General features: G+C 45.8%; 1 protein-coding gene across 1 annotated transcript in view; it reads right to left on the bottom strand.

Annotated features, from left to right (window-relative positions):
• WFDC1 (WAP four-disulfide core domain 1) overlaps positions 1 to 10,970 on the bottom strand; it is a 51,417-nt gene extending 40,447 nt beyond the window's left edge. Inside the window, exon 1 of the mRNA XM_063438745.1 lies at positions 10,654 to 10,970. Within this exon, the coding sequence (XP_063294815.1) occupies positions 10,654 to 10,794 (141 nt within the window). The 5' untranslated portion in view covers positions 10,795 to 10,970. The remainder of the gene's footprint in view (positions 1 to 10,653) is intronic.
• Between the last annotated feature and the right edge of the window lie 4,426 nt (positions 10,971 to 15,396).

The raw sequence follows: 15,396 nt of genomic DNA, 5'->3' as shown, positions 1-15,396 counted from the left end.
TCCAGTCTGCTCCCCCTTACTCTCCTTCACCTTATCTCCCCCAGCTTCCCCTTCCTAATTCCAGTCTGTCCCCCCTTACTCTCCTTCACCTTTATCCTCCCCCAGCTTACCCCTTCCTAATTCCAGTCTGTTCCCCCTTACTCTCCTTCACCTTATCTCCCCCCAGCTTACCCCTTCCTAATTCCAGTCTGCTCCCCCTTACTCTACTTCACCTTATCTCCCCCAGCTTACCCCTTCCTAATTCCAGTCTGTCCCCCCTTACTCTCCTTGAGCTTTATCTCCCCCAGCTTCCCCCTTCCTAATTCCAGTCTGTCCCCCCTTACTCTCCTTCACCTTTATCCTCCCCCAGCTTACCCCTTCCTAATTCCAGTCTGCTCCCCCTTACTCTCCTTCACCTTATCTCCCCCAGCTTACCCCTTCCTAATCCCAGTCTGTTCCCCCTTACTCTCCTTCACCTTATCTCCCCCAGCTTACCCCTTCCTAATTCCAGTCTGTCCCCCCTTACTCTCCTTCACCTTATCTCCCCCAGCTTCCCCCTTCCTAATTCCAGTCTGTCCCCCCTTACTCTCCTTCACCTTTATCTCCCCCAGCTTACCCCTTCCTAATTCCAGTCTGTTCCCCCTTACTCTCCTTCAGCTTTATCTCCCCCAGCTTAACCCTTCCTAATTCCAGTCTGTCCCCCCTTACTCTCCTTCAGCTTTATCTCCCCCAGCTTACCCCTTCCTAATTAAAGTCTGTTCCCCCTTACACTCTTTCACCTTTATCTCCCCCAGCTTACCCCTTCCTAATTCCAGTCTGTTCCCCCTTACACTCCTTCACCTTTATCTCCCCCAGCTTACCCCTTCCTAATTCCAGTCTGTTCCCCCTTACACTCCTTCACCTTTATCTCCCCCAGCTTCCCCCTTCCTAATTCCAGTCTGTTCCCCCTTACTCTCCTTCACCTTTATCTCCCCCAGCTTACCCCTTCCTAATTCCAGTCTGCTCCCCCTTACTCTCCTTCACCTTATCTCCCCCAGCTTCCCCCTTCCTAATTCCAGTCTGCTCCCCCCTTACTCTCCTTGAGCTTTATCTCCCCCAGCTTACCCCTTCCTAATTCCAGTCTGTTCCCCCTTACTCTCCTTCAGCCTTATCTCCCCCAGCTTCCCCCTTCCTAATTCCAGTCTGTCCCCCCTTACTCTCCTTCACCTTTATCCTCCCCCAGCTTAACCCTTCCTAATTCCAGTCTGCTCCCCCTTACTCTCCTTCACCTTATCTCCCCCAGCTTACCCCTTCCTAATTCCAGTCTGTTCCCCCTTACTCTCCTTGAGCTTTATCTCCCCAGCTTCCCCCTTCCTAATCCCAGTCTGTTCCCCCTTACTCTCCTTCACCTTATCTCCCCCAGCTTACCCCTTCCTAATTCCAGTCTGTTCCCCCTTACTCTCCTTTACCTTATCTCCCCCAGCTTCCCCCTTCCTAATTCCAGTCTGTCCCCCCTTACTCTCCTTCACCTTATCTCCCCCAGCTTACCCCTTCCTAATCCCAGTCTGTTCCCCCTTACACTCCTTCACCTTATCTCCCCCAGCTTACCCCTTCCTAATTCCAGTCTGTTCCCCCTTACTCTCCTTCACCTTATCTCCCCCAGCTTCCCCCTTCCTAATTCCAGTCTGTCCCCCCTTACTCTCCTTGAGCTTTATCTCCCCCAGCTTACCCCTTCCTAATTCCAGTCTGTTCCCCCTTACACTCCTTCACCTTATCTCCCCCAGCTTCCCCCTTCCTAATTCCAGTCTGTTCCCCCTTACTCTCCTTCACCTTATCTCCCCCAGCTTCCCCCTTCCTAATCCCAGTCTGTTCCCCCTTACTCTCCTTCACCTTATCTCCCCCAGCTTCCCCCTTCCTAATTCCAGTCTGTTCCCCCTTACTCTCCTTCACCTTATCTCCCCCAGCTTCCCCCTTCCTAATCCCAGTCTGTTCCCCCTTACTCTCCTTCACCTTATCTCCCCCAGCTTCCCCCTTCCTAATTCCAGTCTGTTCCCCCTTACACTCCTTCACCTTATCTCCCCCAGCTTACCCCTTCCTAATTCCAGTCTGTTCCCCCTTACTCTCCTTCACCTTATCTCCCCCAGCTTACCCCTTCCTAATTCCAGTCTGTCCCCCCTTACTCTCCTTGAGCTTTATCTCCCCCAGCTTACCCCTTCCTAATTCCAGTCTGTCCCCCCTTACTCTCCTTCACCTTATCTCCCCCAGCTTACCCCTTCCTAATTCCAGTCTGTTCCCCCTTACACTCCTTCACCTTATCTCCCCCAGCTTACCCCTTCCTAATTCCAGTCTGTTCCCCCTTACTCTCCTTCACCTTATCTCCCCCAGCTTACCCCTTCCTAATTCCAGTCTGTCCCCCCTTACTCTCCTTGAGCTTTATCTCCCCCAGCTTACCCCTTCCTAATTCCAGTCTGTCCCCCCTTACTCTCCTTCACCTTATCTCCCCCAGCTTACCCCTTCCTAATTCCAGTCTGTTCCCCCTTACACTCCTTCACCTTATCTCCCCCAGCTTACCCCTTCCTAATTCCAGTCTGTTCCCCCTTACTCTCCTTCACCTTATCTCCCCCAGCTTCCCCTTCCTAATTCCAGTCTGTCCCCCCTTACTCTCCTTCACCTTTATCCTCCCCCAGCTTACCCCTTCCTAATTCCAGTCTGTCCCCCCTTACTCTCCTTGAGCTTTATCTCCCCCAGCTTACCCCTTCCTAATTCCAGTCTGTTCCCCCTTACACTCCTTCACCTTATCTCCCCCAGCTTACCCCTTCCTAATTCCAGTCTGTTCCCCCTTACTCTCCTTCACCTTTAGCTCCCCCAGCTTACCCCTTCCTAATTCCAGTCTGTTCCCCCTTACTCTCCTTCACCTTTATCTCCCCCAGCTTACCCCTTCCTAATTCCAGTCTGTTCCCCCCTTACTCTCCTTGAGCTTTATCTCCCCCAGCTTAACCCTTCCTAATTCCAGTCTGTCCCCCCTTACTCTCCTTCACCTTATCTCCCCCCAGCTTACCCCTTCCTAATTCCAGTCTGCTCCCCCTTACTCTCCTTCACCTTATCTCCCCCAGCTTACCCCTTCCTAATTCCAGTCTGTTCCCCCTTACTCTCCTTCACCTTATCTCCCCCAGCTTCCCCTTCCTAATTCCAGTCTGTCCCCCCTTACTCTCCTTCACCTTTATCCTCCCCCAGCTTACCCCTTCCTAATTCCAGTCTGTTCCCCCTTACTCTCCTTCACCTTATCTCCCCCCAGCTTACCCCTTCCTAATTCCAGTCTGCTCCCCCTTACTCTCCTTCACCTTATCTCCCCCAGCTTACCCCTTCCTAATTCCAGTCTGTCCCCCCTTACTCTCCTTGAGCTTTATCTCCCCCAGCTTCCCCCTTCCTAATTCCAGTCTGTCCCCCCTTACTCTCCTTCACCTTTATCCTCCCCCAGCTTACCCCTTCCTAATTCCAGTCTGCTCCCCCTTACTCTCCTTCACCTTATCTCCCCCAGCTTACCCCTTCCTAATCCCAGTCTGTTCCCCCTTACTCTCCTTCACCTTATCTCCCCCAGCTTACCCCTTCCTAATTCCAGTCTGTCCCCCCTTACTCTCCTTCACCTTATCTCCCCCAGCTTCCCCCTTCCTAATTCCAGTCTGTCCCCCCTTACACTCCTTCACCTTTATCTCCCCCAGCTTACCCCTTCCTAATTCCAGTCTGTTCCCCCTTACACTCCTTCACCTTTATCTCCCCCAGCTTACCTCTTCCTAATTCCAGTCTGTTCCCGCTTACACTCCTTCACCTTTATCTCCCCCAGCTTACCCCTTCCTAATTCCAGTCTGTTCCCCCCTTACTCTCCTTCACCTTATCTCCCCCAGCTTCCCCCTTCCTAATTCCAGTCTGTTCCCCCTTACACTCCTTCACCTTTATCTCCCCCAGCTTACCTCTTCCTAATTCCAGTCTGTTCCCGCTTACACTCCTTCACCTTTATCTCCCCCAGCTTACCCCTTTCTAATTCCAGTCTGTCCCCCCTTACTCTCCTTGAGCTTTATCTCCCCCAGCTTACCCCTTCCTAATTCCAGTCTGTTCCCCCTTACACTCCTTCACCTTTATCTCCCCCAGCTTACCCCTTCCTAATTCCAGCCTATTCAGTATTTGTTCCATAGAACATTCATCGGTTTTACCTACTGCGGTATATCCAACAACCTCCCTACAAACCTACCCCCCTCTAGTTGTAACCTGCTTTACTCCAATCAACCCCCATTTTCTCTCCTTAATAAAAACCCCTCAGACAGTATCTTCACGTTCTCTCTCCCCCTCATTACCTTCTACAGATACCCACGTGGGTTTAGATAACGCCAGCAGAACCGTTGCCGTAGTAAGAATAGTTGCTATTTTATGGAATTATAATATAAATGAATTATATTTACATTATATTATAATAGTTTGCTTTTCACCTTATACCGTATAGAAATCTGAAAGCTTTTTCTGTTTTTGGTGCAAAAAGGCATTATAAACTGTAGGCCGGTCTGCAAATAATATTGATAAAGGCTCTTGGCTCTGATATAACTGTATAAATCACTAAATTAAAAGGCGCTACATTAACAACTCCTGAAACGCAAAAAATGAGACAATAAATACTTTTTACAACTGGTCTAAATAGAACTTATAAATCTTTTATAGATAACCTCACTTTGTTCGACTGCTGCAAGTGAGTCATCAAACGTCCGGCAGATATTAACATCTGCTCAGACCGTCAGCCAAACATCTGGTTCTCCTTCCCAAAACCTTTCTGCTTTTTATACATAAAAAAAAAAGCCCTACAGGAGATTTATTTTTTCAAGTTAGTTTATAAAACCACTGAAGACAAGTTAAGTATTCTAGATTCCATAACCCCCAAAAAAGGGAAACAAATGGCATTCAGATGTAAAGCAGACTCTGGCTTTTGTTAGCAGAAGACTATAGGCAGACTCCGTGCTGGATTGCAAAATTCTCTTTAACCAGTTCACAGTCAGAGCTGAGGGAAACACATTACTATTCACAGAAAGGTCTATAAGGGACAAAAAAATAAACAGATTTGCAAAATGAAGTAACTATGTCCAAGCTAATAAAATCTCTGACTGCCAGGTAAATGCTAATCAGACGTTTAAAGAAAATACTAAACAGAGTGCGCAAATAGCAGAGGAGACATCATTTATTTTGACACATCCTGAATCCTAACGCTTCTCCCGGGCCCTAAATAAATACCCCTAGTATTGAGTACAGAGAAAGAACTGCTAATCCTAACGCCAGAGTCCGGACCCGCTACTTCTGTGACCTAGCCACCGATATACCATTTCCTAACTTGTAGTCCTGACTCCTACACCTCCAGTAACACATCATTCCAAATCCTTATCCAGGGTTCTAACCCCAACTGCCAATTCCCGGTTCCAATCCTAATCCCTAATACAAACTCTATCACTAACTCTTACAGGGTTTTTGTTTGTGAATTAAAGGTGAATTCTAGATTTAAGGTCATAAAAGCCGAACCAGAAACCATCTCTATGTCAATTATCCTTTCAGTTTGGCTGCTCTGGCCTTAAATTTAAAATTAACTTTGAATTCTCACTTTAATAAATACTATACCACTGTGAGTACGGACCCTGAAATCTTACTTCTAATGCGGATTGCGCATGCATAACCCCAAGTCCCACCGATAACCCCAGGCATGAGTTCCAACGCTAATCAGGAATCCTGCTCTCTCCTCTAGTACCCTCTCTACATAGAGCTATAATGACAAGACATTAAGACTGGCAATACAATAGGATTCCCCCTATTATTCTCTCATGTTTACCATACGAATTCTCCTATTTCAGGCAGCCTGCCCTTACACTTGTAGCATGGCAGTACTCCTGTTACAAGCAGCGACGTGTCCTCATTCGATCCCCAGCATTGCTAGACAGCTGCAAGTGCAATGTAGTGAATGCAGAATCCTCACAGGAAGCAGAGCTGCTGGATTCTGTCAACTCAGCTGTTGAATCAGATCTCTGACAAAGACTGGGATTGGGCTCGAATGTACTTGGACATGGGACAGATTCTCAAATCCAGACAAACCTCGAGTACAAACTCATATTCATAGCCTTGGTGATGGACAGCAAACGATTTACAATTCAGCTATGCACACTATAAAGCATAGGGAGGGACGCAGGCTTATAGTGGAAACGGAAAGGACAAAACAGTATCCGAGACCTTAAAGAAGTTATAGCAGGCCAGGCGAGCACTGATACCAACATTCTGATTCCAAGGAGATGTCATCAGACCTCCAAAGAAAGGATCACATTAGGGATGGGAAAGCTCTTATAACACTCTATGGTGCATTGTCACATTGGGCAGCTCTTTCCCAGAGATAGCACTCTATGGTAAATCACCACACTGATCAGAGAGAGCACTCTATTGTCACATTGAGCAGCACTTTCCCAGAGACAGCACTCTATGGTGCATTGTCACATTGGGCAGCTTTTTCCCAGGGACAGCACTCTATGGTGCATTGTCACATTGGGCAGCTCTCTCCCAGGGACAGCACTCTATGGTGCATTGTCACATTGGGCAGCTCTCTCCCAGGGACAGCACTCTATGGTGCATTGTCACATTGAGTAGCTCTTTCCCAGATATAGAACTCTATGGTGAGTTGTCACATTGGGCAGCTCTTTCCCAGGAATAGCACTCTATGGTGATTTGTCACATTGACCAGTTCTTTCACAAAAACAGCACTCAGTTGTTATCGCGTTGGGCAGCTCTTTCCCAGAAACGACACTCTAAGGTCATTGTGACATTAGGCAGCTCTTTCCCAGAGACAGAACACTATAGTACATTGTCACATTGGGCAGCTCTTTCCCAGAGACAGAACTCTATGGTACAATGTCACATTGGGCAGCTCTTTCCCAGAGACAGAACCCTATGGTACATTGTCACATTGGGCAGCTCTTTTCCAGAGACAGAACTCTATGGTACATTGTCACACTGGGCAGCTCTTTTCCAGAGACAGAACTCTATGATACATTGTCACACTGGGCAGCTCTTTTCCAGAGACAGAACTCTATGGCACATTGTCACACTGGGCAGCTCTTTTCCAGAGACAGAACTCTATGGTACATTGTCACACTGGGCAGCTCTTTCCCAGAGACAGAACTCTATGATACATTGTCACACTGGGCAGCTCTTTCCCAGAGACAGAACTCTATGGTGCTTTGTTTCATGGAACAATATGAAGCTATACATTGCTGCAAAATAAGCTGTTCAAACTTCAAGGTTGCAAGTCTTTTCAGGTCATCCTTGCCAGGTCACTTACAAAGAGTACCAATCGGTTTGGTAATAATAACATCAATATCTAGGACAGAAAAAAAAGCCTTTTTAATAAAAAAATTTCTAGTACAAAAATGTACGATTTTTTGGACTAAAAAAACCCCAACCTCTTTCTTAATATAGCAACATTTCTATCAAATCTATAACTCGTGTCTTATAACCTCAAGAATCCTACCAGGTTTGTAAAGTATTTACTTTAACATCACTTGCAAATAGATTTCTGCATTTTACAGTCATTTTATATACACAGACATACGCATGTACACACACACACACACACACACACAATATATCCCAGCTGGGCAAAGTTCCTCATCCATCTAAATGCTACGCACATGGAAAGGAATAATTTTCGTTGCCTCGTTTAATTGAAGTTTTTACTTATCATGGATGAGTGGACATGTGGAAATTTACAGCAGAGAACTTCGTATATGAGCCAACGAGTCAAAGGGATTACCGCACCTCCTGATAAAGCACTTGCACAGCTCAACATCTAAGAAGAATTTAGCAGCATTACGTAGGAGGAATCACTGTAAACTCTGTTTTAGAAATGCTAAGCTATGGGGAAGTGCTGATATGTTACCGAAGACACAAGGCAATAACGTAAGGCAGAAGGACATAAACTGAAGAGGAAGAAAGTTCTGGAGATCGAGAAGATCCAGTGGACATGCTGAATCACGTCAGAAGCCCTAACACACATAACCTTGAGGAACTACAGAAGAATACAGACTACATCAGCAGAGGTACCAGGAAAAGTACACAAATCCATTGACATGATACAGGAGACGGCAGTGTCTGTTCGAGCAATTAAATGGCTTTACATGTTCAATGATGCCTCGTGGTCCCAAACCACTTGGGGAATCAAAGAGGAGAGGGGAAATTAAGTAGATAATTGATCATGCATTCATTGTACAAGGTTATTCACTAAAGTGAGAATTCAAAGTAAATTTCAAATTTAAGGCCAATGTATCCGAACTGGAAGCGTGTCTGAGTTGGAGAATTTTCTAGTTTGACTACTGTGAGCTAATATTTGAAATTAACGTTGAACCCCTGACAATTAGTGCTGTAGTGAGTAAATCTGTTGTGTCCTAAGCCGTCTTCAGGGGCAATGTACGAACATCCCACTACAATTCTAAAACGATATTCATTTATGGTTTTCAAGTCAATGAGACGCCACTTGCAGCTCTTTGATACATTGTGCTGTATAAGCGGGCATGCTATTAGAGCACCACATTTGCAATGAAAGCAATTAGAGACCAGGGATGGCTGCGATCTCAGCTAGTTCCTAGTGTCAGAGGAGAAATGTCACGGAAAAACACCCACTATTATTTATATTTATCTATAATGATTTAAAAAGAAACAAACTGACTGTTAACTCCAAAAATGAATGTTCCATTAAATGGGGGACAGTCTTCCAGCGGTTGTAAAACTATAAATCCCAGGATTCTTTGCCAGCCTGCACTATTGGATTTGCAGTAAAAAAAACTGGATAATGTTTTGGACCATCCCTGTGTTCAAGAATTAGGCAACTTCTGGACTAGAATGCATTACATGCTGCTGGAGTTAGTAGCGTGAATAGCAGAACATTGTGTGGTTCCGACACACAGCCTTGGGAGTCAAAGATAACAGATACCAAAAGCAAAAAACGAGACCAAAGAAAAACACCAACTCTGTCCTGGGACAGACACAATATTACAAAAAGGCAGCATCCTTTGAGATCTCCCCCGTATCGTCAGATCGCGGAGATTGCTAAAAATACCCAGCAATGCAAATTAAAGTAAATTACACAGGCTTATTCACTAAGCGAGAGCAACTATAAGGCTAAAAGAAAATCCAAAATACAAAATGTTCCCAACTTCAGTAACTTTTTCAGCACAGCTAATTGTAAAGTTTTTACTGAAGGGAAAAAAAGGTAAATTTGAAATTAAGACATTATCCAGAGTACAGAGAGCATCGTGCTTTGGCCCTTAGTTTTTATTCATTAACAAGTGAGTTATGGTGAGTCCATAAAAGTATTAATATTGAAAAATAATAATTGAATAAAGTCTGTGACTCTCTCTCTCTAGAGGAATGAGAATGAAACAGACACTCCGTATCACTAGGTGGTAGATAACTAAAACCCACAGACAGAAACCTCAAGCTCGCCAACACTTGACTCCTATTGAAAGACAACACAGTGCAGTAAGAGATCCGACACCGACATCCTGACCTCATTTTCTCTCACACACAATCTGATAATAGACCGTATTCACTAAACTGCAAATTGGAACAAATTTATAAAAAGGAAAAATCCCGACACACTTTGTTTATCAGGAAACATTCTCTTAGTCCTACATTAGATAACGTTATGTCGTTCCAATTCCACTTTGATACAATATGGTGTTTAGTAAACTAACCCCTAAATGTTCTCACTATGCCTTTAATTACAGCAATCAATGTAGAATGACATATATTGCTCAGGAAATAAACATTCTCATGATTTCTATTGAAATGAAAATGTGGCGTTACAAATGTGCTTTCTCCCACATCTGCATCGGACAACTTCCCCCCCTAAACTTCCCACTATTCATATTTAGTAAGTTAACTCCACAGAATAAAAATTAATAGACATAAGGTTTAATAAGATAAATGAACACAATTGTTTATAGACCATATGCTGAAAACATGTCATTACTAGGTCACTCTTTTCTGGATGTTGCATACACAGATAGGCAGATACATTGATAGAAAGATGATGAGATAGATAAAGAGATACCGAGATCAGGATATATATATATATATATATATATATATATATATATATATATATATATATATATATATATAAAGAGAGAGAGAGAGAGATACATATAGAGAGAAAGAGAGAGATCAGGATAGATATATAGACAGATAAAGAGATAAAGAAATCAGGATACATATAGACAGATCTAGATACAAATAATTAGTTGTGTAGAGGTCCCCCCCCCTCCCATGTCTCCCAGGCTCGCACCCTGTGCCCCTCCCCCCCCTACCCTGTGCCCCCTGGCTTGGCACCCTGTGTCCCACCTGCCTGGCACAGTGTCCTCCAGGCTTGGCACCCTGTGTCCCACCTGCCTGGCACGCTGTATCCCCCATGCCTGGCACACTGTATCCCCCATGCCTGGCATCCTGTGTTCCCCCAGGCTTGGCACCCTGTGTCCCCAATGCCTGGCACACTGTACCCCCCATTCCTGGCACCCTGTGTCCCCCATGCTTGGCAAACTGTGTCCCCCCTGTCTGGCACATTGTATCCCCCCATGTCTGGCACCCTGTGTCCCCCATGCCCGGCAGCCTTTGCCCTCCCTCACTCACATCGTCCTTGTCGCTGAGTTTCAGGGCTCTCTTCCTCAGGGTCCGGGAGAAGCCGCACTGTGAGCAGAGCAGCAGTGTGCACAGCGCTGCGGCCAGCAGCCTCCTCCCCAGGGCAGCCAGTGTCCGACGGCTCTCAGCCATACCCGGGGTGTGCACAATTCGGTCTGACACGGAGCACGAGGATCCGGGGGCCAGGAGGGGGCGTGAGATGGAGAATTAGGGATAAAGGAGCTTGGAGGGGAGCATGAGCAGGGGGAGCTCTGGGATCTGGAAGCTCAGTGACAATACTTTATCATATGGGGGGGGGGGGGGCATCACACAGGGCACACAGGTGGGGGGAGTACAGTATACACAGCACTGGGGGAGGGGGTGACAGTATACCGGGCACCCAGGGGTGGAGGAGATCACTCTATACAGGCAGGGCACCCAGGGGTGTAGGACATCACTCTATACAGACAGGACACCCAGGGGTGGAGGAGATCACACTATACAGGGCACCCAGGGGTGGAGGAGATCACACTATACAGACAGGGCACCCAGGGGTGGAGGAGATCACACTATACAGGGCACCCAGGGGTGGAGGAGATCACACTATACAGACAGGGCACCCAGGGGTGGAGGAGATCACACTATACAGACAGGGCACCCAGGGGTGGAGGAGATCACACTATACAGGGCACCCAGGGGTGGAGGAGATCACACTATACAGACAGGGCACCCAGGGGTGGAGGAGATCACACTGTACAGACAGGGCACCCAGGGGTGGAGGAGATCACACTATACAGACAGGGCACCCAGGGGTGGAGGAGATCACACTATACAGACAGGGCACCCAGGATTTGGGGTGCAGGGCAGACAGCATGGACTCTGTAGGAACATGCAGGGGGTCTAATGCTGGCTGATCAGGCTGGGTATTTGAAAGAGAGAGTCCTTTTCTTGTCTCGTTAACCAGGCTTGCATCACACAGATGGTCTCCCAAACAGATGGACCTGTACCTACAGCAGGGGACCTGCAGCAGCTGAGTAAGGGGAATGATTTCGTGGGAGGGGATTGAGTTAGCCATAATCTAGTCTACACCCTCCCTAAACTCTCAGCAAGAGCCTCAGGATCCCATCCCACACCGGGCAGCCCCCCCAGCAGCTAGGAGGGGGGCTCTGACATGGGACACATTTTACTGTACACCAGATTTCAGGCCATATAGCACACACTGCACAGCCACTGGTGGTAGTAGTAGATCCTTGGCACATCCTTGGTGCAGTTAAGAAGCTGAGCTGTCAGGCTAGTGATGGAACCCTTAATGAGGTTCTACAGTATTTGAGAGCTTCCAGATCTTCAGCTTTCTGGATGCTATGTGAATGTGTATAGATTGTAAGCTCACTGGGCAGACCCCTGTACACCTATAGTTTCCATATGTCAAACATGTTTTGTTAGAATTGATTGTTGTGTCTTACCTATTGTACAGCACTGCAGACTACGTTGGCGCTATATACATAATTGGAATTCTATTCTGCATTCTCTTTTGCATTTGAATTCATTGAGAATTATTTCAAATGGTGGCTAGCCCCTGCAGGCACCCAGCATGTCTGCACAAAAAGGAAATGACAGAAACATAATTTAATGTTAGGAAGAGGGAGGGAAACAAGGAAAAAATGTAAATACAGGTTTCAGCTGAGTGCTCACAGACATGTCACAATATGCCCAGGGAAATTGGGTGTTTGTGTCTCCAACTCTGTAGGGTGTCATTTACCTATAATAATTAGCATTAAACCCTTGGAGACTTCCCGGTCTACAGTTTCCTTTAACCCTTTAACACACAGGGGGCCAAAGACAAAATAGATTAACCCATCTGACCACAGATGGTCAGAGATGGAGCAAGTGGCAAATATATTATGACCAGGCCAATACCGACAGACTTTGCAGGGATTGGTTGTAGGAAATTTAAATCAAAATAACCTTATTAGACACATTCTCCAACTCCACAAAATATAGTCTTTGATTAAAAAAAAGACAATTCCCGCTTAGCCCTTATTATACAGCGTGTTCTGTGACACAATGTCACAACTGCCACCAATCTAAATGCCCTGACACATCCGCCTCGCTGGGCCGCCAATCAAAAAGAGTTACTGTCGGTGTTATTATTATTATTATTATTATTATTGCCATTTATATAGCGCCAACAGATTCCGTAGCGCTTTACAATATTTTGAGAGGGGGGATGTAACAATAAATAAGACAATTACAAGAAAACTTACAGGAATAATAGGTTGAAGAGGACCCTGCTCAAATGAGCTTACAGTCTATAGGAGGTGGGGTATTAGAAACATTAGGATAGGAAATATCAAGTAGGAGTGAAGCAGAGCTGGAGGAGAGAGCAAAGCACTATCCCATAGGGACAGGTATGTAAGGGAGAGATTACTCTGGGAGGCCATACGCTTTCCTGAAGAGATGGGATTTAAGGCCCTTCTTAAATGATTGAAGACTAGGGGAGAGTCTGATGGCAGTAGGCAAGTTATTCCATAGGAGAGGAGCCGCCCGTGAGAAGTCCTGCAAGCGTGAGTTGGCCGTACGGGTGCGAGCAGCGGTCAGGAGGTGGTCGCGGGCAGAGCGGAGGGTCCGAGGAGGGGCATACCTCTGGATCAGTGAAGAGATATAAGAGGGGCTGGAATTGTTCAGTGCTTTAAATGTATGGGTTAGCACTTTGAATTGACTCCTATAGGATACAGGGAGCCAATGTAAGGACTGGCAGAGGGGCGAGGTGTGAGAGGACCGACTGGATAGGAAAATCAGTCTAGCTGCAGCATTCATTACAGACTGTAGCGGGGCAGTATGGCTTTTGGGGAGACCAATCTGGAGAGGGTTACAGTAATCCATGCGGGAAATTACTAGAGCATGGACAAGCTCCTTGGTAGCATCTTGCGTAAGAAAGGGGCGGATGCGGGCTATGTTTTTGAGTTGGAACCTACAGGACTTGGCAACAAACTGGATGTGAGACTCAAAGGTGAGACCAGAGTCAAGTATGACGCCAAGACAGCGCGCTTGTAGGGATGGACTTATGTGGATATCACTGACTTGAAGGGAGAGTGAGAGAGGAGGATCAGTATTAGGAGGAGGAAAGACAAGGGGTTCAGTTTTAGAGAGGTTAAGTTTGAGAAAGCGTGACGACATCCAGTCAGAGATGGAAGAGAGGCAAGCAGTGACACGTTGCAGGACGGCCGGGGAGAGGTCCGGTGAGGAGAGGTATATCTGAGTGTCATCAGCGTACAGGTTTAACGGTTTATATGTCAATATGTGTTAAACGGTTTATATGTCATGTCAAATGTCAGATACTGTGTAGAACACATCGTCAATATTGTCTTCCAAACAAAACAGTTTATACACATATAGCATTAAGTGGTATTGATCAGTACAGATTCCTGAGTGTTTAGGAACAGTGAGGGGATTAGATATTATTAGGAAAAAATAGAACAGTAGAATTTGCAAAGAGATTAAATATCAGATAAATAGGATTACTGGAAAGAGGAAGGGGTTAAATCCCTATGTTGCAAATGATCACAGTGTGCCTATATAGCCATTCTGACCCAATGTTAGTATTCTAGTGGAAACAAAAGATTGTTAAGAAGAATGATTAATAATGAAACAATAGGTACTTAAGTGGATGGGTCACGTTTCAGTATGCAAATACTGTATATTACAATGCAACTCAGCAGGAATGTGTCCACGATGAGACCAATGGAACTCAGCAGACGTGTGTTCACACTGCAAGCAATTAAACCCAGCAGGAGTCTATACTGGAGCCAATGGACGTGTATTCTGTGATTAATGGAACTTAACAGGTAAGTGTCTATACTGTGACCAATATAACTCAGCAGAGCAGTATCTATACAGTGACCTGTATAACTCAGCAGGGGAGTCTATACTGTGACCAATGAAACTCAGCAGACGTGTGTTCACACTGCAAGCAATTAAACCCAGCAGGAGAGAATCTATACTGTGGCCAATGGACGTGTATTCTGTGATTAATGGAACTTAACAGGTAAGTGTCTATACTGTGATTAATGGAACTCAGCAGGTAAGTGTCTATACTGCGATTAATGGAACTCAGCAGGTAAGTGTCTATACTGTGATCAATATAACTCAGCAGAGCAGTATCTATACAGTGACCTATATAACTCAGCAGGGGAGTCTATACTGTGACCAATGGAACTCAGCAGGAGAGAGTCTATACTGTGACCAATGGAACTCAGCAGAGCAGTGTCTATACTGTGACCAATAGAACTCAGCAGAGCAGTATCTATACTGTGACCAATAGAACTCAGCAGAGCAGTATCTATACTGTGACCAATAGAACTCAGCAGAGCAGTATATATACTGTGACCAATAGAACTCAGCAGAGCAGTATCTATACTGTGACCTATATAACTCAGCAGGAGAGAGTCTATACTGTGACCAATAGAACTCAGCAGAGCAGTGTCTATAATGTGACCAATGGAACTCAGCAAAGCAGTGTCTATAATGTGACCAATGGAACTCAGCAGAGCAGTATCTATACTGTGACCTATATAACTCAGCAGGAGAGAGTCTATACTGTGACCAATAGAACTCAGCAGAGCAGTGTCTATAATGTGACCAATGGAACTCAGCAGAGCAGTATCTATACTGTGACCTATATAACTCAGCAGGAGAGAGTCTATACTGTGACCAATAGAACTCAGCAGAGCAGTGTCTATAATGTGACCAATGGAA

Source organism: Pelobates fuscus, chromosome 12, assembly GCF_036172605.1.
Source record: "Pelobates fuscus isolate aPelFus1 chromosome 12, aPelFus1.pri, whole genome shotgun sequence".
Classification (NCBI taxonomy): domain Eukaryota; kingdom Metazoa; phylum Chordata; class Amphibia; order Anura; family Pelobatidae; genus Pelobates; species Pelobates fuscus.
The sequence above is the reverse complement of the archived record's forward strand: the minus strand, read 5'-3'. Positions and strand labels throughout refer to the sequence as shown.